This window comes from Anser brachyrhynchus (genome assembly GCF_964034855.1).
Source record: "Anser brachyrhynchus genome assembly, chromosome: 1".
NCBI classification, from domain to species: domain Eukaryota; kingdom Metazoa; phylum Chordata; class Aves; order Anseriformes; family Anatidae; genus Anser; species Anser brachyrhynchus.
This window is the reverse complement of record NC_137694.1, coordinates 112,994,094-113,018,846: the sequence shown is the minus strand read 5'-3', so window position 1 is coordinate 113,018,846 and position 24,753 is coordinate 112,994,094. Positions and strand designations below refer to the sequence as shown.

General features: G+C 42.5%; 1 protein-coding gene across 5 annotated transcripts; it reads left to right on the top strand.

The window, feature by feature from the left end:
- The first annotated feature begins 679 nt into the window (after nt 1–679).
- On the top strand, nt 680–23,406 carry LOC308176600 (claudin-8-like). 5 transcript variants are annotated; one of them, XR_013938440.1, is made up of 4 exons: nt 6,266–6,689; nt 11,062–11,141; nt 16,340–19,759; nt 22,032–23,406. XR_013938440.1 is itself a non-coding variant. In XM_080552578.1 (3 exons), the coding sequence occupies exon 3, from the start codon at nt 17,028–17,030 to the stop codon at nt 17,700–17,702; it is 675 nt and encodes a 224-aa protein (XP_080408704.1). In that variant the 5' UTR covers nt 680–1,169; nt 11,062–11,141; nt 16,340–17,027; the 3' UTR covers nt 17,703–19,859. The 5 variants fall into 5 exon arrangements, 4 of the variants coding, with proteins under 4 accessions (XP_080408704.1, XP_080408703.1, XP_080408701.1 ...); XM_080552578.1 differs by lacking the exons at nt 6,266–6,689; nt 22,032–23,406 and adding an exon at nt 680–1,169 and having other exon boundaries at nt 16,340–19,859; XM_080552577.1 differs by lacking the exon at nt 22,032–23,406 and having other exon boundaries at nt 6,266–6,603; nt 16,340–19,859.
- The last annotated feature ends 1,347 nt before the right edge of the window (nt 23,407–24,753 follow it).

Genomic DNA, 24,753 nt, shown 5'->3' with positions numbered 1-24,753 from the left:
GAGACAGGGAGGCTGCTTTCAAAGGAGACGTTCTTCCTTGCCATCCCTTGTCTGGCTGCTGACTTTTCTGTAAAGTGGGTGTGAAATGACGGCAGAACAGAGCTGACACGTAGTTGGCACAAATATCTATGAGTGCTCAAAATGCAAAGCACAAGCACTGGAAGACAAGTTCTGAAATAGCGGACAGTTTGTTGCTAGCACCAGCTCATCGAAACAGGCTTCATTAAAACAATCACAGCACTGACCAGAGTAACATGCTCATGTACCTATTTTTCTATTATTTTACACTAACTTAACATCAGTACAAATTTAGTGATTTCATGGAAACAAACCTAGTAGCGTGAGCTGGCATGATGCAGTGCCACAGTCATGCCGTTACTTTCTTTCAAGAGAGTCTTTGATAAAATTTGGTATATACACAGATGAAGACTAGCCTCAAATTCTTTCACTTAGTGAGTTCATTTAATGAGATTTTATACCCTTGGGATGAAGTCCAGGGACTCCACAGTTCTTACCTTAGCTTTATAAGTGACCCTTCCTGACCTCAAAGTTCTTCTCTAGCCAAGGTTATTTAAAAGACATAGCATAGCAAATGATCACTATATATATATATATATATATAGTAAGCACACAAATAATACGGTGACAATGGCAATAAGAGGTGGTCACAGTACTGTGTTCTGTCAGAGCACTTGGCCTTGTGCATTCTGGGGGTGGGAGTTCCCAGTGCAGGCCTTTTAGTGCTCAGGTGGGAATCTCTCCTTCATTTACTGAACCTCTATGCAGAACAAACTAGTGTGGGTGATGATGTCCAAAGCAGCAGAGGGAGGATAAGCAGTGCACTGGGAAGCTAGGAGGACAGCCAGCGCTACAGTCAGGAGACAGATGGACTCCCAAGGGATGAGAGCTTGTAAGCCAGTTCCCCAAGGAACCAAACCAGGAGAAGCCAAAACATATAAGCAAAGCACTATGCCTCTTTTGAGGCAGACTTCTAGAGTCTTCCTTCTTCCTGGGAGAGGATGGCTTCCTGAAAGCTTTCCAAAAGCAACAGCCGTTTCATTCAAGGGTTAGCAGACAGGACTGCAGAGAGTGATGCAGAAAAGCACAAGGCTGTTTTAGAGAGAAAAGAGAGCAAGTTCATTGGTGAGCAAAGGGAACAACTCCTGAAGGTAGGTTTTCCAACAAGGGCTGACTTCAGGAAGAATGCTGCTGTGTGGTTGACTCATTTTTTCTTTTCTCTGCTAGACAATGGTGAAAGATTTCATCATATTTATGAGAAGTCAATATTGCACTCCTGCCCAGAACCAGTAAGCAACCATATATTTTAAGTATAGAATGGTACAAATAACTGTGTTATTAAATCTAAAGAAGAGATGTTAAGCCCTACAAAGCCATATTTGACAAGATGATAATCAACTTATTAAAGCGGGCTATTCTTGCAGCTTCACTATTTTTGAGACTTTTATGTTCATTTTTCATACAAGAAAGAAAAACAAAGGTTAAATGTTACCCAAATTTGCCAAGATATTACTTTTATTTTATTTATTTATTTATTATTATTATTTTTAAAACAACCACAGAAGTATTAAGAATGTGGCACACTATCTCACCTTGACTGTGCTTGATACTTACTTCTACATTAGCTCCATATTTGTGCCTCTCTCCAGGCAGCACAGTACTTCAGCAGTTCAAAAAGACCCTGGAACAAAAATGACAATTTTGATTGCACTTAAAAAAAAAAAATGATATTATCACCTGAACTCAGGTGTTCACCATTTCACTTTGATGCAGGACATAATGAGATGTCCTATGGCTGTTTCTGTCTCCTTTAAAACTTGGATTATAACCACAGCAGCAAACTCAGCAGGGCTCAATTTGTGGAGCTTTCAGCTAATTAAACCCTGCAGTCTGCATTGGTTGGAAGCAAACATCCTGTGTGGGTTTGTTTGGGTGTTTAGCAAGAGGAAAATTAATAAATATCCAGGCTGAATTCATTACAGCAGATTTTTTCCCCCTCTCTCTCAGTTATGCTTGACCTCAGTGTCTTCATTTGTTATTTGAGTTTAGAAAACTTCAGGCAGCATGGTGTGAGGGTGGCTAAGTGGGAGGAGGTTTCTGTTATAATTATGAAGCCAGTAAACTGGGGTCCAAGTTCTTGGAAACATAAGCTTGAGGATTCATCACTCACTGTAAATATTTTGCACAGCTTCTGCTGATAACTCTGTACAATAATTGCCATATCTACTTAAATAGAAATGTGATTACAGCATTAGGACATGTCCCAGTTTCTACTTAGTTACTAAAAGCAACAGCAGTAATGGCTTGTCAGTGGCTCGGACTTCAGGATAAGTTTGAAGACTGAACTCAAGGTTCCTCTAAAGTCCGTTCTTGCATTTCGTTTGTTACCTGTTGCAGACGGGTCAACGTACTGCTGGCTTCCCTACGTGCTCTGCAGTTGCAGCTTTTTGTCAGTGGAGATATAGTCCAGGTCCAGCTTTTGTGTACATGATAAGGTCAGAGTAAATACATATTTGGTAAAGAAAAGCTTTTTCTTTTTATGCTTAGATTTATTTATCTCAACCCCTGCTCTGAAATCGGTGAGGAAGAGGAATGCCAATTCTGTATACAGTCTGTCTTGGCAATGGTCTTAGAGCAGAGAAGAGAAACCACAAGAACTAAGTTTCTGATTTTGCTCTGAAAGGCCCAGGGTTGAATTACTATCAAAATTCAGACTAGCTATGAAAAGGTGTTCCTTGTCTACCAGAAGAAACTCAAGTGGCTATAGAAAATATGACATCTTGATTGGCTGACAAGGAATTTATGATTGAATGCACATTCAGTGGTATTTTGAGTTAATGAGAATTAATATTCAGTGACAATCTTAAATGAGAATTTGTAACCAAAAAAAAAAAAAGTGTGTTTGAGGTCTGTAATGATAATGTTCTTTCACAGCTGCTTTTGTGAGTGGGGAATAATTTCACAACACTATAGCTGATGTTGACTTTCTAGTTTGTGGGGAAATTATAAAGTAAATGTTTCCTCCAAAGAACTCCAGAGCTGTTTATGGGAGCTGGAGGCACACTCCTGAGACATGAGGTTGGAGTTCTGATGTGTTGCAATATTGTAAATTGTTGTAATTTCATTGCACTGCCTTCAGCATGCCTCCACCCTATGGAAGATATCGTTACAAGAAAGAAATGACGTGACTTGTCTTTAAGTTTTAGGAAAATGAATTCATGCTAAGATAGCCATATATTTTTTCCACAAATAACATTAGATCTTATGTTATTTACCCACAGAAACACTTATATTTTTTTCTACTCCTAATGGGAAATTTCTGCAGAAAGAAAATTCTTGAATGTGAAAGGGCCAGAGGCTGGTACAAGCTAAACAGAAGAAGATTAAGATCAAATACAAAAGCATAGAGTAAGAAGATAAGAGACAACATAGTTCCAGAATAAAATATTTAGATAAGGATTATTTGGGATGCTGCAGAGGAGGGAAGGGAAGGGATTAACTAAAAAAAGTATGTTTGTCTTCACACTGAGTTCTTACACATATTTCTCATTCTCCTTTATCTATCTACATCACGTTTGAGTTTTCAGTCTCCTTCAGTCTCCTACGTGTGGTGCCTATCCCTTAGTGAGGATGGCACTGAAGAAAGTACCATTACAAAGAATTCTGACCTGCCTTGGTTTTTAACAAAAAAGATTCATAACTGTATACTCTTTTCCTATAGTGGGCAAATTTTGGATTAACATCTTGTGTATCATACATTTATTGCAGAAATTCCAAAACAAGAAAATCATAGAATCATAGAATGCCTCAGGTTGGAAGGGACGTTAAGGATCATTTAACTCCAAGCCCCCTGCCATAGGCAGGGACGCCACCCCTGAGATCAGGTTGCCCAGGTCCTCATCTAACCTGGTCTTGAACACCTCCAGGAATGAGACATCCACAGCTTCTCTGGGCAACCTGTTCCAGTTCCTCACCACTCTCAAACGGAAGAATTACTTCCTTATATCTAATCTAAACCTACTTTCTTTCAGTTTAAAAATGTTACCCCTTGTCCTGTCATTATCCGACTGAGCAAAAAGTCCTTCTCCACCTTTTTTATAAGCCCTCTTTAAGTACTGAAAAGCCACAATAAGGTCTCCCCACAGCCTTCTCTTGTCCAGGCTGAACATCCCCAGCTCTCTCAGTCTTTCTTCACAGGAGAGGTGCTCCAGCCCTCTGATCATCTTCGTGGCCCTCCTCAGGACCCACTATAGCAGATCAACATCTTTCTTGGTCTGGGGGCCCCAGACTTGGATGCAGCACTCCAGGTGGGGCCTCACAAAGGCAGAGCAGAGGGGGACAATCACCTCCCTCAACCTGCTGGTCACCCCTCTGTTGGTGCAGCACAGGATGCAGTTGGCCTTCTGGGCTGCAAGTGCACACTGCTGGCTCATGTTGAGCTTTTTGTCTACCAGAGCCCCCAAGTCCTTCTCTGCAGGGCTGCTCTCAATGAGTTCTTCTCCCAGTCTGTGCTCATGTCTGGGATTGCTCTGGCCCAGGTGCAGCACCTTGCACTTGGACTTGTTGAACCTAATGCAGTTCACATGGGCCCACTTCTCCAGCCTGTCCAGGTCCCTTTAAATGGCATCTCTTCCTTCTTTGGTATCGACTGCAAAAATGAGAATTTACCACCAGTGTCACTGGGAACAGGCAGGTTTTTGCTACTTTTTCAGTCATTACCTATCACATCTTTAATTTTTTGGATGGAAGCCAAGACTAGTGGTTTTGTGTAAGGTTTTATAGTCAAAAGACAAATAATTCTTCTTTTAACTGTGTAAGAAAGTGATGTTTGGATAGCACTTTTTAAATAATTTGAACAGAATTTGTTGGTCAATGTTGCCAGAAGAAGTGACCTTATCATTTTTATTTGATAGTAAATTGCTGTAATATTTGGGATGTAACATTTCAAGGCATAGGAGCTGTTATTTGTAATACACTAATCTGATGGTCCAATTTAAAAGCTAAGAGTATTTTTTACAACTGCAGTAAAACACCTTCCAAGAACCCTGATACTAATTTTATTTTGTATTAAATGGTAGTGTATATATACACATGTATATATATATATATATATACACATATGTATTTTATATTACAGATGGGTGCAGTTACTAGAGATTTTAGAGCCAATTAACCAAAACAGATTCAAAGAACTTGACTTAAAAGCCTTGTTTAACCTAACAGGCAGAAGTACACAACATAGTTCAACGGGCGTAGAACAGACCCTGGAAGTATTTACTGATGTCTTAAGCCAGTCTTTCCCAAAGACACAGAACCCAGAAATTGGGTGGCCTTGAGCTGGCAAAGGCCCTGCGATACCCCAAGACCCACCAGCTCATCCAAGCTAGCATGGCCTTGAGCTGATGGACCTCCAGGACACCTGCCCGCCAAACAGCCTGGCACAGGGCAGCTTTTGGCTGTGGGTTAAGGACAGCAGTGGGGAAAACCACAGGCCAACACCTTTCTGCTGCCGGGCCAAGCAGAAAAAAGCACTGGAGGTTTTGTCTGGAGGACAGGAGTTGGCAGAGCTGGCGGTGGCCATCAGTGGGGTGGTGGGAATGGTCAGTTCCCTCCCGTGATGACTCCAGTGGTGCCAGGTCCCAGAGCTGGAGGGAGCTGCTGGGCTCCTTGCCCAGGGGCTGCAGGAACAGGCAGGCTCACGCTCTGGGGCTTTCCTCTCAGCTCTGCCCTTCATCTCACCCTGTCCCTTCCTTGGCAGAGGCGGCTCGGCTCTGTCCTTCCATGCTCCAGCTAGCCTCCTAGCTATGGTACAGGAAGCTCAGGCCGCAGCAGGACGCCAGGAACAGCTGTAAGTGACTGCATGAGGCCTTCCAGGCTCTTTCAGAACAAAGTCAAAAGGTTGCTTTAAATCACTGTTGCAGACGCGCTCTCGAGCCTCCTATCTTTGGGATTATAAGGGAATGTTATTTTGTCTTAGATAAAAGGAAAGACTTATCTCTTTTCAAGGCTGACTTCTCCAAATGGGCCAACATGTAACCTTGAATGGTCCTGAAGCTGCTGGGTGCCTTGCAGCAATCAGGGGAAGTATTCCAAATCATGATTCCTATGATTTTTTTCCTCTTTTCACCAAAACCAAAGCAATGGGAACAAAAACATCAGATTCCACCAATGCTTTTGTGCAGAGAGGCAGGAAACGAGTCATGCCCTCTGAGCTTGCCCTGACTGGTTCAGGTTATCTGTGCTTGCACCTTGTTCAGGAAGAACTGGGCTGTTACCAAGTGCGTGTCCCAGCAGACTGTACCGCACGTTTGCTGGCTGACTTGTGTGCGGACCTTTTGGCTCACTAATATTCTTAGGAGATGTCTGCTGTTGCTTACAGACATGTGCAGTCCTGCTCTTCACGTGCACCTTGTGCCCAGGTCCGTAAGGAAGGAGCTCAGCAGCCACTGACTGATTTACAGGTAGCACGTGGCATTTTGAAGCTGGATTAGCAGAAATTTTTAAGAGTGGCAGGGCCCTGCTCCCTACCCTCGTGTGCGTGCTTGAGAGTCTGTTTCACCGACGTGTTCAGAGACCAGGCAGCCAGTAAGCAAGTTTTATATCCTAATGGCTTCTAAATTGCTGATGATTTAACGGGAAGGGAAAATGAGCTGGAAATGCTGACAATGCAGGTATGTATTTCAGGAAAGCACAGAAGAAAAGAGCCTTTTCAGTCCTTGAAAAGGATGAGAACCATGATATAACAGAATATTGAAATTTTGGGGCATGAACCACATACATTTTCTGATCACTGGAGAGCTGTAACCACATTAGTGGCTTTTTGTCACTGAACAGAGGTAACCATACCGTATTTAGGAACCTAGATCTGATGAATATCATGAAGCTTAATTAATAAGTGTAATGTGCTTACCAGCTGGCAAGGGCTGTTGACAAGTGCTAGGTATTGTCACTCTTAATTGAGGGGTGCCTAACATTATAGCCATAAACTGGGAGATGCTCAGATACTACTGAGGTGAGAACTGTGTGAAGCAGCTAGACAGACTGCTATCACTTAAATATTGCTGAAATGCACATTTAAGGGATTGTTGATGTCTGTAATAAGCCATATTTTTCTGTTTTGGTATTGATTAGAAGGGGTGAGCAGTTACTGACTGTGGTCTTACACAGCCCCCTTGCTCTGCATGTTTCCAAGGGTGGACTTAAGAATCTATGAGAAATATTGTATTATTAAATGCTGCAATACTGTATGGTCTCTTAAGCTGTCAATATATATAAAGGGGTGCATGCCCTGAAGTGTGTACGTAGCCTGCAGATTGGCAGGCTGTGGGGAGATAATTTTGTGTGCTCAGCAGAAGAAGCAGCCTAGCCCAGGCAGCCATCATCTCACCTGGAGCTGCTGGAACACCCAACCTGGTTTGGAGCTCCTGTGTCTCTGTGCTGTGGTATAGTGTATAGGGCAAATAAATCCTAATCTAGACCTTGGGTGATAACCTAAGGACTCATCCTTTTATCCCTGGCTGGATGGGGTGAGAAACAGCAGCTGACAGAGTGAATCCAGACAGGACTGAGGGCAGAAACTCACCCCTGGGATGGCAATGGATGTATTGAGAAATCCTTCCCCCTCATCTCCCGGGACTCTGGTTGATATGTTCACTCTACCAAAGTTATATTGGTCTGGGTGCATTCATCCCTTTTCTCTCTATGCCTGTGTGAGCACCTGAATATCACTGCTCTGGGGCTGAAGCAGCTCCCGTGGGCACCTGCAAAGCTCTGGGGCTGCAGGTGGCTCTGGGTGGCTGAAACCAATTCAAGGCTTAGTTTGTGAATTCTCCACAGTCCTGTGCCAGGGGCAGAGCTTAGATCAGTACTGCTTTTTTCTTCTTCTTATAGTCCAGGAGATGCATATGCCTAGTTGGGGCCCAGAATTCTATAAATGTTCCATAGTTTCAGGCACAAGTCTTTTGCTTTCTCTGTCAGGTCTGCTGCCCGAGGCAGGGACATGGCTGTGGCACTGTGTTACTGGCTTTCCTTTTCCTTTAGTAGATGTAGCCAAGGGACAGCAGCTTGTACAGTCTGCCTTTCTAAAGGGGAGAAAAAAAGTGTGTGTGCATATGTGAAGTGGGGGAACACAGTGTATGGGAAACTTCCTAACTATTTGAAAAAAGGACCTTTAGGAAATAGACCTTTAGGACCTTTAGGAAATAGATAGATAAATATATATTTTAAATAGTTTCCTTTTGAATTTGTTGTTGTTGTTGTTGTTTTCCATAGGAATTTTAATATAAAATTCAATTCAATAATACTTCTTGGTGTGCAGAGAAAAAAATTTTGGGTTTCTAAATAGGCGACATGGAGAAAAATGCTGGGTTTTTATTTAACAACTTTTTTTTTAAACATACTTTCATTGGTTAGAGTTCTAAATTAAATATTTAGAATTTCTGTCATTGTTTAAATATTTCATTTGGAAATTTCTTCTGATAATGAATAACATCGACAGAAAAGAACATTTGCTGCAGCATATGCTGTTGTTAAAAGCCAAACTCTGCTTGGACTGAAAAATATTGTCCTTGAAAGAATTGCACCCAGCTCTTCTTGCATTCCATGTGTGCATCCCAATCTCACACTCCACAAGAACAGGTCATAGAGCCAAACAAAGAAATGCAGGGGAAAATTGAACATTTTCCCAATGAGGATAAATTTAACTTATCTGAGGGGATGCAGTGTCATACTACTGATAATGTTTCAGGATGATTGCTGTATCTCTGAAAAGTATTTTTGTTCAGTACTTTCATGAAAGTATAAGTGCAGAGCGCCAGCTGAACATGTGCCATCTGATGGCTTACATTTTAATAGACCAAATTCAAATGTGAGCTCGCTGGCATAAGCTTTTAGCACAAATCTGGGAGAAGGTAATGATCTAAAAGGCACAGTTAGGAAGGCTGCAAACAAATACGAAAGCCATCACCAAATGTGCAGATACATTGTGCTTTGCTAAAGTCCTGTTAGTGGATGTTCTGTAACATCATCAGTCTGACTTGCACTAAGAGGAAACAAAGACAGATTTGGGCACAGACCCCCACCTTGGCAGAGTGTCCTTTCCACCTTGGTATGTAGGGAGCAGCCAGAGCAGGGAATGGGGGAGATGGGAAGCACTCAGAATTGAGCAGTCAGCATGCATACATGGGATACAGGGGCCACAGATAAATGGTCTGAATGACTGTTTCGGTATGTACCTGCAGTTTTGTCAGAAAGCGAGAAGGGTATGGACAGGTAAGGGGATGGGAAGCTAAGGAGCTGCATCCCCCAAGGAGCCAAGGCTTGTAAGCAGCCACAATTCTTCTCTTTGGGTCAAGTGAAAAAACTAACAGCTCAGCGCACATCAGCCTCCGCAGTTTGCCTTCTTTCTCTTCTCTTCCTTGTCCTTGTTTTCAGTTGTTCTGCTAGCCCCAAACTGCATCTTACCTTTTCTTTTTGCCTTTATGCCTTTCGTTGAGCAAACAACTTTGTGTTGAATATGATGAGCACTGTTTGGCTAAAATGTCCTTTGAACAACTTCTTGCACATTTGCTTAAATACTGTGAATAATACTTAACAGTTAAGAAAGTTCTTCCTTTTTATTGCCTCCACTCACCTGTTTCATCAAGAGGTTGTTTCATTTAGTCATATAGGTATTTCTTGGTGAATTTGTGAAGATTTATTGTGCAGCACCCCAACTAATTTAATAGGATATTGATCTGTGATAACATTGCAGCTGGTACACATTGCCTTGATCTTGAAGTATTTCGGCATCATTAAGTGTGTTGGTGTTGATGTTCCTCCACGAGCAGGTCTCTTGCAGGCTTCAGGTGGGGTCCTACATTGGAAAGCCTGTTCTGCACAAATATTGGCTACCCCTGGCCCAAGTTATTTACAGATGCAGCAGCGGAAAGCTGATGAACAAGGGCAACTAGCAATAAAAGAGGAAGTTTTAACTCAGAAATAAACTGGGAAGTGTGGCTTCACAATCAAATTGAGGAAGAAGTGGATAAGGGAGAAAAATTTGAAATCACTCTTTATATACTGTTTTGATCCTTCTTTCAGACTTTAAAGGCTTTTAAGTTATATATACCTGCTTTAGATGCCTTTTTCTAGCTCTCTACTGACAGTTATGATGTTTACAAAGAGAAAGCTTTATCCCCTTGGAACTTCAGAAAGTGCCTCCAGGTGGCTTGCACCCACACACGAAGGGTATTTAGAATATGAATCTAAGTTTGTTCCCCTGGGCCAGCACTCAAAACAACCATGACTGTGCTCTCATAAATGTTCCTAAGACTGAATTCCAGAGCTGTACTAATTCCTGATCATGCTGCATTCACATAAAAGACAGAAAAATGGTTGCTGCCTTCCATTTTCACAAGTGATGGGTTCCTATGCATGGAAGCATCAGCTCCATCCTTCCTTCCCCTGCAAGGTGGGACCTTGGCCGGGGTAAGGAGTGAGTGGAAAATGTTTGCCAGTAGCAGGTGCCTCCGTCATCTCACTCATCCCAGGGTTCATGGCGATTTATGAAACGTGGCGGGTGGGAGCTTGCAGCAGGCATACGCTGCGTAGCAGTGGACTCCGTGATCTGCAACGCTATTGCAGGCTCAAGGGGCTTTGTTTGTAAAGCAGCTTGCATATTTATGTTGTCTTTCCTACCATCAGAAACACACCGTGGAGGCTGTACAGGGAGGGGAAGGGCTTATTAACACCGGAACACAGCTGGGCATCTGGGTGGGCTTAGCATGGAAGAAGAGGTAAGGTCTGGATTTGAGTCAATGCTGCGGCATCTGAGGCCGAAGAGAGCGCAGGCACAGCTGCTGAAGGGAGCAGCAACGCCAGCAGCACCAGGCTGTGCCTCGAAAGATTTGTGGGAGCGCTCCGAAAACCTGCCAGCTGCTGGCTTCTGGCACGACGCGTGTATCACGTTACTGGGACTGACATACAAAGACTAAAGCTATAGTGCTTCATTTGGCCTGCTTGAGGATATTTATTGTGTTACTATTTTGTCTGTTCTGTTTCCAGAAATCACGCCAGACTGCTATGATATGTTTTTGAAGATGTCGTTTTGCTCAGCCACAATAATCCATCAGTGATAAAGCCAGGTAAGCTATCGCAGAGGCAAAAACATGTTAAAAATTTTCTGAGATTTCTGAGCCCAGAATTTTTTAGCTAGAACAAAAAAGGAAAATCAAGAAAAAGAGTGAGGACACCTTTCAAGAAAACAGAAAACTAGAATCAGGTAGCATATGCTGTTTATTTTTGTGCGAGGTCTTGACACAGCATCCTTACCTCTTGTGCAAGGATGTGCAGATTTTGTGGGCTGTAGCTTAACTGCTACACCAAAGAAACAACACTCCTCCTTCAGCATTCTTCTGACTTCACACACAGCATGTGCTTTAAATTCGTGGTTTTGCTTGCCTGAGTCCCCTCTTCCTTCTCTCCCCTTAGGTTACTACAAATAACTGCAACTTTACTGTTATGTCTCAAAAATGCTAAACTGTGTCTACAATATATATGTTATTACCACAACGCTCTTACTGCACCAAAACATTATTAATTAGGTTGAAAACAATCCTTATCTCCCCTGAACATTTCCTCTGCACAACTCTCAACATAGATTCTATGTAAGCAGGTAAAACTAAAGTTTTGTTCTTAGTTCCACCTGTGAAATCCTGCCACAGTTGCTGAGGCATCTGGGATACAACAGAAGACAAGCGTTGGCCAATAGTTTTTATCTTTAATGAACTATCATGTCACACTTGTGAAAGTCTTATGATTCAGGATGGGCAGCCCTTCGCAGCAACAATGTCAGGAATGCTAAAAATAGAAGCCTGGGGAGCTTTTAGAATAGAAAATTAAATGTAATATGGTGATGCTTCAACTGGGCTGGAGCAGAAATGCCACAAATTATAGGTTTTGACTGGACACATGGAAATTTTAATCAGTCAACTTATGCTACATTTCATTTCAAAGAAGGTCTGGCACCTGTAAATTGTAGTCTGATTGCAGGAGATGCTAGAGAATGTGACTACGGCCACCATCTGAATGGGATAAACTGAGATTTAAGTTTTCTTTCAAATACATCAATCACATAGCTTTTTCTTAAAACACTGAAGTTATATTAATCCCAGGCCTTCATATACATGATCACTTCTCTTTCTGCATGGAAGAAAAAAATGACTTCATTCAAAATACTTCAAGTTCCTACTCATTTCACAGCAGAAGGGTGATGGGTTTCAGTGAGCATAAGCTAGGTGTTTCAAGGCAGAAGTCACCTTCCTGATGTGATCCTTTCCTGAGGATGGAAGATCTCAATATCAAGTGCAAGAATCTGGGGCCAGAAATGTCCTATAACCTCCTCAGGGCCAATCTGTCTTAGCGCAGAATGATTCTCTGACATCTACTGTGAACTTTACCTAGTCCGTTTTTTCATGGCACTAAGCGGTTGGTTTTCCATCCCTTTCTTTAGTTTAGCATTCTCTGCTGTTTATTCTTATGAAGATTCATCAATAGGTTATGAAGATTCATCAATAGGTCAGTTCTTTGTTCAGGTACCCAGCTCTCCGTGATGTTTCTGCTGTTTCTAAAGGTGTACCGAGGAAGGTAGCATAAGAAGTCGTTGCCTCTGATGCTCTCTTGGCATTGAGTATCTTCAGAAATACTATTTTTCACGATTCTGCATGTCCAAATCCCATATGCCCCAGTTCCAAGTTAGGCAAATTTTCTGCATTAACACTTCACAAAACAAACAGCAGTTAAAAGCAGGGAAATTGAAATTTCTGCACCGCATGTTAATCCGAGGGGAACATCATCACATTGTCATGGATTTTATATATGGGATTTAAAGCGTGGGGAGCAAGAGAACCAAATGTGTAAAGTTATTTGGGATATTAGGCAAAAATATTTCACAGAACAACTATCTGCAATGCTGTTACATTACCAGCCAAGGATTATTACTTTTTGCATTTCTGTGATTATGCCATTTGCTATCTAGACAATGGTCTCTTGTTAGCAGCAAGTGATGGGGAGAGAGATGGTACAGAAGTAAAAGCTACCTCAGTTGAAAAGAAGTGGCTCTTCAGTGAAGCTGATTATGAATGTATGTGATTGTTTCTGTTTGGAATAGATATGCTGAACTGGCTTTTCATGTTCTGCTGCATTAGGTAAAAGATCTTGGAGCAAAATAAATGTCAGATGTACCTGGGGCGAGCCATAGAGTAGTGCATATCCACTGACACAGTAATAATAGCCTTCCAAGAAAGAAAATGCTGAACAACTCGTCCAACATCAACACTTTTCTGTTTTCCATAAGAGTATCAATAATCAGGATTCTTTGCAACGTGTTACTGATGCAGGGTGAAATTTTCTGAGGTGCTGAGCAACCATTCTTCCCCCTCTTCCCACCTCCCCCTCAGCATCAGCAATTGCTCTTAGCACTTCACAATTCTGGAATTAAAACACTTGCTATTTTCTCAGGAAGAGGAAGGACATTATGCTCAAAACATATTTTCTTGGTGTGTTTTATTCCATAACACTTTTAGTGGCTGAAAATGGGTCATGACAGGGACTTGGGGGCTGTGCTGCCCCTGTAGGGAGTAGTGGGTTCCCAGAGAAACTGTGAGAAATGGTGCTAAGTGGCAGCTGAGCTAATCACAGGGTTATCTCCTCACTTCATCTCCTTCCCAAAGTGTGAGTAACATTCAGAAGAAAAGCCATGTAAGAAGGGTGAGAAATCCCTTCTTGCTTCCACGCAAGGGGATTTATTGGAGAAAGGTGCTATCAAAGTGATGAAGAGACAAAGAAACAAATCATTCTGAGGTCCTGTTTGTTTGAAGTTAACAGACAAACCAAGCCCAATGCTGAAACGTTACCCATTTTCTGCTCATGGAGTGCTGTAATTGCTTTAGGTCTTTGTTACTCACCAAAACACAGAATGAGGAGTGCCTGCAGCTGGCTTACTCACCCACTCCGGAGAGGAGAAAGGGCAAGAAGGCAGAGCTGGGAATACAGAGCTGGGAACTACACAGGTCACACAGAAAAGCTTGGTATTGAGTGTGTGGATATTAATTCCTTAAGATAGTGAAGAAAAAAGGGGGAGGCGAGGCGAAGAGAGGAGAGGAGAAAGGAAAATGGTAAAATGATAGATGTATGTATTTGTTTTAAAACAAAATGGATCAGACCCTTTGGCCCATGGTAAAATCACAGGTATTTCTGATATTTCGCTGTATTAAAATGGCATGTTTGAATACAGGCAAGAACAAACAGTGAGATTCTTGCCCCCCTTCCTGTGTTTTTATTGTAGACAAGCAGATGCATTCCATAATGCTCAAAAAGATTTCCCCACATTTCCTTTCGGAAATGGTTTTAAGCAAGATAAGGCACTAAAATTTAATCCTCCTAACAATGTGCAAATACTGAATCCTTGGCACAGACACAATCTTGCCATGAATTTATATAGGAGCTTTAATGGTTTTGTAAATTAATCAATAACGTGGTTAAATTATATTTGCTCAGCTAATTATTTTCCATGTCCTGTAAATTAGAACTTCAGTAGTCTTTAAGAAGAATCAGTCCTGCTGCTTGTCTCATATTTGTGCTTACTTACTGGTATGTTATTAAAGTGCTTGTTTATTTGTTCTGCTACAGACTCTAGCTTTTTCTTTGCTGTCTGAGTGGCAGCCACGGGGCTGCAAAGCCATGTGATGATATTTACATAGTTATATGTTTAATATACCAAATCCGTTTTTGCAGTGTCAAAATATTGAACATTTATAACCTCCTCAAAATCTATCTTGTCTCACCCTTGGGGTAACTGGACTTAACCACCTTCTTCCCCCAGGAAAACAGTGGTAGTTTTCTGATGACTGAAAGGGACCTTAGCCTCATGGCTTTGAAGAGCACAGCTTCAAGCATGGGTGTGATTTGATGGCTTCCAGAGAACTATTATTACCTGTTTCTATGGCTCAGACTATTCAAGAGTTTCTCCCCGCTCACTTTTCCTAAAGTCCTGTACCCAGACCCCCATCACTTACGGGTCAGTATGACAGGACTAGTTGGCAGCATGCGAAGCATCAAGTTGTGATTTCAGTTACACAAATCCAGGGCCTCTCATGCTGTAGGAACAAACCCAAAAAGCAGACCTCTGTTTGGCTTCTCGTCCAGAAAAATGCTTTAGGTGCTGCCATCAGACAAACTGCACTGTTCAGAGCAAGGCATTCGGTGCCTTTGCAATAGGAGAGGCATGGAGATAGCAGGTTTGATTTCAGAGATAGGAATGAAACCAAAAGGGCATAATGAAAAGTTGCCTGACCACAAATCAGGGCTCAGGGGACCAGAAAGAAAAGGAGAGGATGCCTACCTTCACCCTTCCAGCATGTCTTTATAAGCAGCAGCCTGCTGCAGAGGTTGGAAAAGCAGGTGGTTATGAAATCCAAACGGAATACGGAAGGATTTGTAGAGTGCTTCTTACTTTTGTCTGCATCCTAACCATACTTCTATGCACTAACACAGAAACACGCTTAGGGAGGATGAAATATTACATGTAAGAGGGACTTTTATCTTTTCCCTATCTTTGATAAGCCAACAAGCTGGCATATTTAGCACTGCACTGCTCTATTTTTATTTATTTATTTATTTTGATTTAATTTCAGCTTTTGAAGATATAAAATGGCAAGGAAAGAAATAGAGGGAAGAAAGTTCAAATGAATAGCAGCAGACTAGTATTTTATTATCTATCTAATTATATTCTAAATTGATCTGTTACAGTATAAACAAATTAGTTCTTGTCTTAACATATGGAGTATACTAGTTTATAAGAAAAGATCTTAGTTTATGCCTAATTTTTTTATTTTTTCATGTTAAAACACATCTAGAGATCAAGCTGAATATTTCATGCATATGTTCCTAGCTGTATGAATTTGTATAAAGAAACAGCTGTTACGTTTGATTTTTTTTCTAGATTTTTGACTGTAGTTTCTGTTGCTTTGACTTTCACAAATTTCCACACCTGTCGTTTTCCAAGATTGTCTACGGTTCACCCAAGAATTCTTGAACAAACCGTTTACCTGTTATTATTCCCATAATTATTATGTTTAACTTATACTTGTTTTTTAATGATGTTTTTCTAAAGCATTTGTTTGTACAAGGATAGCTGTAACAGGTTGTATGTGGATATCTCCAGAAGCTATCCCCATACACTCTGTAGAGCAATAGATATGTATGAAGCTATATATGTAGACAGGTATTAGCAGGACTGAGGTCTCTCATTGTTCCTTTCTAACTCTTAAATGGTTCTTTGCAGCTTTGACTATCCTCCACGGAGCCATCCGTTTCAGGTTCAGAGTCACTTTATCCTTTTGATTTGCTTTGTTCCTTGATCCTCTCACCGCAGCACTCCCCTCCAGGCTCCAGCACAAGAGCACTTTTGCAAGCAGAGGCCCTGTGGCAGGGTGGGCGGCTCTGCTTTCCTCCTGGCCCGCTGCCACCACTCCTGCAGGAACCTGAGCTGAGCAGGGCTCAGAGGCAGAAATTTCCTGTGCGTTCAGTGTAACAGCCTCACTGACGGCACCGGTGCACACACGGTCTCCCTGCACAGACCAGTCTTTTTTTTTTTTTTTTTAATAAGCAACTTCAATGCAAATGTACTTTCCTCAGACGGTGCACGTATTATAAATGGCTCTTGCTGGTTTACTCACACCCTGTCCTGTCTCTTGCTTTGGAAAGCTGTTCCACTTGATCGTTTGGTCTGCCTCTTTGAGTCAGTGGTGGCAGGGGAATTATAAAGGCGACGAAGGCACAGCCAAGTCCCAGGTAGCGCGTGCCAGATTTAAGCTGATTTAAGGTTGGGCAGCCTGACTCTGAAACTTTCTTCGCACAAGGAACAGCTACTTTTGGACAAAACTGCCATTTTTTTTAATTTATTTTTTTTGCCATCAGTGTGCGCCTGGCTTGGTGAACCTGCTGGGTGGTGCACACCTCTCAAAGACAGCATGGTTAGTGGGGCTTTGCAGATCGCGGGGCTGCTCGTCGGTGGCATTGGCATGATCGGGACATTCGCAGTCACAGGTATGCCTCAGTGGAGGGTGTCTGCCTTCATCGAGCACAACATCATCGTGTTCGAGACCATCTGGGAAGGCCTGTGGATGCACTGCATCAGGCAAGCCAACATCAGGATGCAGTGCAAGGTCTACGACTCCGTGCTGGCCCTCTCTCCGGACCTGCAGGCATCCAGAGGGCTGATGTGTGCCGGGTCCGCGCTCTCCTTCCTGGCATTCCTGGTTGCTGTTGTTGGGATGAAGTGCACGCGGTGCAGGCAGAGCAGCTGGCCGGCCAAGGGCTATATTCTCTTGACGGCTGGGCTCCTCTTCATCCTCTCGGGTGCCGTCACGCTCATTCCAGTCTGCTGGGTTGCCAACACCATCATCAGGGACTTCTACAACCCCGCTGTCAATGTTGCACAGAAAAGGGAGCTTGGTGAGGCTCTCTACCTGGGCTGGGTGGCTGCCTTCTGCCTCTTGACAGCCGGAGCCATATTCTGCTGCTTTTGCCGCTGCTGTGAGAAATCCAGGAGCTACGGCTACTCCGCGCCTCCCCACCACCTGCTGCATACCCAGCATCTGCACAGGACCACCGAAAGCTCATACTCCAGGAGTCAGTACGTCTAGATGCCTCCTGCCTTTTCTTTTTTTTTATTTTCTTTTTTTTTCTTTTGTTTTGTTTATTTTTTAAGTATTTTTAAGTGTTTTATTTTTTAAGTGTTTTATTTTTTAAGTATTCAGTCTGTCTGGATGTACAGTGTTCACAGGAAAGGACAGCTAGAAAGCTGGTGTTGCCTCCTGTCCCGTAACTGCTGCTGCATTTTGGAGCTGGTGTTACCCCCACTGGGCTTTGCTGGGGCTAGTGCTTCAGCACGCACAGCTGTAAGGACAGCACGGTGACTGTTGAATGCTATTTCAATGGTACCTTGTACTTAGGGTAGCTTTGGGGTTGTGTGGCTTTGTTTTTGTTTGCATTTTATGCAGAAAACAGAAATAAGGGGCTTAAAGTTCCACTGTGATATGAAGTACTGGCCTATTGAAAATAAGAGGGGAGTCAAAGAGCTGGTTCAGGGTTTTTTTTTTTTTTTTCTTTCCTGGGAAAGAGGGGATAACAGTGAATAAAGACAAGATGATGATGGTTTAAAAGGAAAGCATTCACAAGCAGATTGATTTACTGTAGGTTTAATGGAGGGTTGCATGAAGAATTTATTCATCAGAGGAAGGTAAGCTGAAATACATGAAAAATATCCCTTATTTCAGAGAATAAACATAGCTCTATATTCATCCAAAATATAATCTTTTTGGTGAAAGTGACAATTTCTTTCGTAATCGGTACAGGCCAAACTCATTCACATCCTTCTTTTTAGAAGCAGCAGTATTCCCTTGCAAACTCCTTGTGGCTCACCACATTTTGCAATATTGCATAGATCACAAACACTGAGTTGGCTGCCTGCCACAGGATACGGTGATATAGATATTTTTAAAAAACGATATTTGGGTCAGTCAGGCCCATATTTTTACTAAAACCCAGTCATACCAGCATGGTTTATAGGCATAAAGAACATAAACAGCATTTTCTCACAGTTCACATTAGAACAACCTCAACAATATTTTTAATAAGATCACACAACTGTGATAGAGAACAATGTAATGAAACCAAGTCTACTGAAAAATAAGCATAGTTCCATACAAACTAATTTAATAAATGACCAAAATTAATCAATAGTGGTAATATTTTTAATAGAATTTTGTAACCCCAAACCTGTGGAAATCGATGGAATTTTGCCTTTGACTTAACTGATTACATGATTCAATTTGTGGTGTTTAATGGAGAACAACATTCTTGCTCTGATTGCTTTGACTGACGATTTAAAATATTTTTTAAAAAGTTTATGATGTGATCTGTAGTTCTCTAGTAAATTCTTTAAGCTATTACTACTTGAAAATTTGGAATCAAATTCTTAAAATAACTTCATAAAATGCAATTCTGAACAAGCTAGAAAAAAAAGTGTGCTAAATCTGAAACTCTTTTCATAGTGTTTATAATGTGCATATTAAGATGTGCCTCTGTATGTAACTTTATTTTTCTTCCTTATTTTTAAGCAAATTATTTCTACATATGTATATGTATAATGAGCATGACCTTTCTGTAATATAGCAGTGTGTGGCTATATTTCCTTTGTATGCCTTCATTAATGCTTATACCCAAGTCCAGTCTATTTTTTTTTTTTTTGAGACAAGAGTGGAAGAGCAATCCTGTTGTTAGCAGCATGTTGTGAATATCCTACATGGGACCCGCAGCTTGAACACAAGGCTCTATAGCAATGTCTGTAATAGTCACCTGCTGAAATCAGCCCTCTAAAGGGTAGACGAAAAATCTTACTCAGACTACTACGTGTATGTACTGGTGCACTGTAGTTATCTCTGCTGTTAAAACATGGAGTGATTCATATAGTATTAATCTACATGTTTGAGGAAAGCTTCAGTGGAAAGTGAGATAAGGACGACAACTCTGTAAAAGCCCTGTGCATATTGAACACTGGCCCTACATCAGATAGCGTTATCTGTTCCTGGTAAAGCACACAATGAGGTAGTTGTACAAATGCAAAAGAAGATGCATGAAGACTATAAGAAGACCTCCAAAAGTATCCCTAGAACAAAGAGGAACACAAGTATCATGGACTGTGAGTAGGACTCTAAAAGATTTCACAGATCTCCCTTAGAGAGTCTATATATGCTACAAACAGTTCACCTATTACAATAAACACGTATCCCCTGTAAGTACCTCCTGTGCATATCCAGCCATTTCCTTTAAATTGTATCTTACCTGCATACCGTATCTTCAAGAGCACTGAAATTAAAGCTTTGCTTCTAAATGGAGCTGGCCTCCAGATTTGTGTGTTAAATGAACCCTAAGTGGTCTGAGCAGAGGGTGCCATACGAGGCAGTACATCCAAGCTCAAATCAACTGTCTGCAACAGTAAACTTCCAAATATTGAATCCTGTAACTTGGAATTAATTTTCTTGCTTACAAACAAATGAAATTCTGGGGAGAAATACGGTGCTTTGCCTCTGTAAGTGAAAGCCAGGGTGTCTTGCTTGTTCACCTTTGTCCTGCATGTAGGGTGCGTGTATGCATTCCTGCAATGTGAAAGGGATGTGGAGCCTTGCCAGGTCCACTGGGCACTTTGTAAATGACTGCAAAACTTGCAGGTCAGAGGAGAGTAATGCTTCATTTAACTCAGGTGAGTGAAGGTTCAAGATTTCAATCACTGCTCTGTGATTCAGCAGCTAGGCTTTCACTTATAATGAGCCTCTTCTGAAACTCTCCTCCAGCTGCTGCAACTGTTGTGGAAGTCTAGGAGATAGAGCTGCTACCTGCATTTCTAGGCACTGCTTTCATTAGGGATAGACAGTGAGGTGGTGAACATACAGGTGGCAGCAGAGCTGTCCTTTCAGGAGCAGTTTGTGCAGGCAAAGCTGTGCCATAACAGAGCCTGACTGTGGCTGAGCTCTTGTCTTGAATGGCCTGTGAAATAGTGAAATATATGAATGGCCTTACTGTGCTGGCCTGGAAACATATGGAGATCTGCTACTGCCACCATCAGAGACAGGTGCCTACGCAGCAGCAGAAAACCTGGGCCAGCAGACAATGATGCCAGCAAAGCCAACAGCGTCAGGGTTACTCTCCCCACTTCCAGCCTCCAGTACTCACGGTATCTTTGTCTGGGGCTTGAGACCTTCACCAAGGATCATAGTTGGACTCCACACAGCAGGTACAGTGGGCTTTCTGAGCACGATGCACAGCTCCCCCTTCCTGCTAACCTGAAGGAAGGGCAGTGTAGGTGACTCCAGCCCTGTGAAGGTCCCATCCAGTTCTCATGGTCCTGACGGGGGCATGTTCCCCACTGCCACAATCTTGCGTTGCAGAGCAGGGTTGAGAACCTGAACTGAGCCCCTCAGCCAGTTCCCCCTATCTTTTGCAGTCTGGATGCTTACAGCCCTTGGGCTCTCCCTGCTTCTCCACCATGAGGCAGTCCCCAGGCAGCAAAGCAAGCTGACCCTATTGCTCACCATGTTGCCTCCTCACTCGTCCCACTGCCCCGTGGAGCCGGTGGCCACAACATTTTCCTTTTAAGCCTTAGCAAGGAACTGACAACTAAGGGATCTAGGCCATGGCAGTCCTATAATATGCATTACTTGAAGAATTAGGAGAAGGCTGGCTAAACAACTAGTTTACCTGGGTACAGCTTGGAGTCCCATCATCAGTTCCCTTCATTAGTGGGAGGAGACCCATATAGGGTGGGCAAAGAGGGCAAATAGGAGGAGAAGACAGTGTGAATGAAGCTCACTCCAAAACAGGTAAGAGTCATGAAACAGTCCAGTGTTCTTCTCCGGGAATAGATCTGCCAAAATTGTTCCTGAGAGATGTTTATACAACAAAAACTTCTAGAGATGGCTACACTGCAAAGTCCTTAGCAATCTATCCCAGTGCTTAACTATCATTTTCATTAAAAAAGTTTTTCATGATGCTTAAGCTAAATGTGCCCACTGCAGGCTAAGGCTGCTCCATGATTTCCTGTCCCACCGGCAGCAGGCATAGAAAACAGACTTCTGCTTTCCTCTAAAGAAGGCAGTCTCTTCTGTGTTTCAGGACTGTTACCATCTGGCCTCTTGAACACCTCTTGCTTAACTTTATCATCTCTAATTCTTTCCTCACTGGCATGTTTGTTAAATCTCTCCTCATTCTTGTTTATCTCCCCTGATTGTTTTTGGCTGTCCCCCCTCTTTCTTTAATGGCCCAAACTGGACAAAGTATCCAGGGGATGCCTTGCCACTGCTGAGCACAGTGAATACAATTATTGCAGACTATCATAACCTAGGGTATATTATTCACAAAAACAAGCAAATATCTTTCTTGAATACATTAAGTGCATTTCATTTCTGTTATTCCAGGCCTCAAGTTCTCCAGCTTTCCTGTGTGGTGGGACTTAATTATTGACAGTGCATTGACCAACTGGGAGTCTAATGCAAATTTCCTTGCTGCAGTTCCTCCTTTACCACTGGATACCTGAGGATAAGATGACACCCCAGAGAAATCCCTGGCTCCACCAGTAGCAGAAAGCAACATCCAGTTTTCCTTCCTACATACTCTTTTGTTGTTTTACTCACTCATGGCTTCTGTATCCATATTATATTATTTTTACTCTACTCCATTCCTTCAGTGTCTCTGTTAATTTCCCACCTCTGTTTCAGATGCTTTAACAAGATCCAAATGGATTAGATTTTCTCAACTTCTATTTTCTAGAAGGTGTTATCAAACAAAAATGAATCTGTTTTTGTTAAGTCTGTGTTGCATTTTATTTAATTTCCCATTTACTTCCAGGTATTTATTCTTTTCTTCATAATGGATTTTAAATCATATTATACTATTAGATTCTGACTAATGTGTGTCTGGTTGTGCATTGTTTTTCACCTCCCTGCTCATTCCCTTAGTTTCGCTGTTCTCCAGGCACACAATATCACTCCTGATTTGAAACACACACTAACAGCCCTAGCTACAAGATTTGGAATTGTACGCGTTGAATTTCCTTCAGTGGAAATTGTTCTCTTTTCAGTTTATGCTCATAAAGATTTGAAATTTGTTGCCTACCGTGAATAGCAATTCCATTATGCTCTCCTTCTATATCCTTGTTGCAACTTAAATTCAAAGAAGGGGGACTAATGACCTTTCTTAGACTCATACAGCCTAGCATGCCTCTTCCCTTGCTGTTCTGCATTATTCGTATGCCTGTAGCACCTTTTCCTATTTTACTTTTGTAAAGTCTAACCTGGATTGACTTTTATTGACTCTCATTTTCTCCTTACATTTTCTGGCCTCTTAGATTCATTTTCTTTGCTGGTCAGTTACTTTTTCTGTTCTGTTCTACCAAATATCTTCTCTGTGGAGTTATTCATCCAGCTGAGTATTGAGTTCTACAAGTCCCTCTCTTTCTTTCCCATGGGATTCATATTCCAGACACTTCCTAAGGAATTTTGAAACCTCATCCACAATCATGTCCCCAGGCTGCTCAGTCTAATTAATAAAGAAGAATATGATCAGGATTAGAGGAATAGTTCTCCTCCAGTGCTCCAGGCATTTTCACCTCATTGAAGATGGTCTTCTGCAGGGACACAGACCCTTTCGTCCTAATGATCCTTCACATACCATTTCCTGTCTCACAATGTGAGCTCCATTCCAACCTAAAAGCATCACGTTTGCTAAGGCCTTTTCCTCCCCTCCATTTTATAGCTGTTTTTAAGTCAGACTGCACCAGACTATTTTCTGTCTCTTTTCCTTTCCTTTGCCTAACTTCCAGGCTCTTAACTCCCAACACGTGGCTGGTAGAAATAGTTATTAGACTCTTCTGCTTCTGAAGCATTGCACTGTGTGCAGTAATACTACATGAATCACTCCATGTTTTGACAGCAGAGATAACTACACATTTCAGACCTGGAATAGAAGCAGATACTGCTTGATCATGGACAAAGACGTTCATGTTTTGACTGACTACATAGTACGCTGTGATTAGGAGCAGAGCTGTATTGTCCCAATGTGTGCCCCTTGCAGGCAGTCACTGGGCAGGGACACACCGTCCCCTGGAAGATGTATCAGTGTGCAAAAATGCAGTGACTGTGGCGCATCCTTGGAGCTGCCGCGATTCACCATGCTGGAGAGGGTGTTCTGAGAGCATGTGACAAAAATTAATTGCTTCCTGCAAAATGCTCCTGCTTTGGCCTCTGTGCCAGCACAAATCCAGAGTGATTAATGACTTCCAGGAAGGGTGAGCACAGGAACAGCTGGTTGGCTGGGCAGAGCTTCACTTCTCCTCTGCATTCCCTCCTCTCCCTCTGTTGGAAGGGAAATGAGCTAAATCGGGAGATGAACAGTGCCAGCTATGCAGACCTGACAGTACGGGGCTGTGCTGCTCCTTCCTAGTGGACACCCAGCTTGTCAGCTGGGGAAAATGAGCCAGGATGTCCCAGAGAAGAGGTGACTCCTCTGGGAATCATACGGAGGCTGGAGCCATAGGAACATCCTGGCCAGAAGCACAGATGTTCAATAAAGGGCTCTGGATTTGGGCTGAGAGAGAAAGGAGATGGGTTGGGGGTAGAGGGTGACAGTGCTGTGGGTTGAGATGCCAGGTTTGGGGATGTCACTGGGCACACAGGGTTGGGGCTAGGGGTGGTGGAACTCGTGGTGCTAGGGTTTATTTTGGAGGGTGGAAATTACCAATGTGGTTATTAACATTCAGAAGGTAGGCTTTTTGAGAGGGCAAAAAGAGGAGGCTCAGGGGTGACCTTATCGCTCTCTATAGGTACCTTAAAGGAGGCTGTAGCGAGGTGGGGGTTGGTCTATTCTCCCACGTGCCTGGTGACAGGACGAGGGGGAATGGGCTAAAGTTGCACCAGGGGAGGTTTAGGTTGGATATTAGGAAGACCTTCTTTACTGAAAGGGTTGTTAGGCATTGGAATGGGCTGCCCAGGGAGGTGGTTGAGTCACCATCCCTGGAGGTCTTTAAGAGATGTTTAGGTGTTGAACTTAGGGATAGGGCTTAGTGGAGGACTTGTTAGGTCAGAGGTTGGACTTGGTGATCTTGGTGGTCTCTTCCAACCTAGACGATTCTGTGATTCTGTG

Bases quoted from the DNA above. Each gene is read 5' to 3' on its own strand.
- LOC308176600 (XM_080552578.1), top strand. From the start codon at position 17,028: ATGGTTAGTGGGGCTTTGCAGATCGCGGGGCTGCTCGTCGGTGGCATT.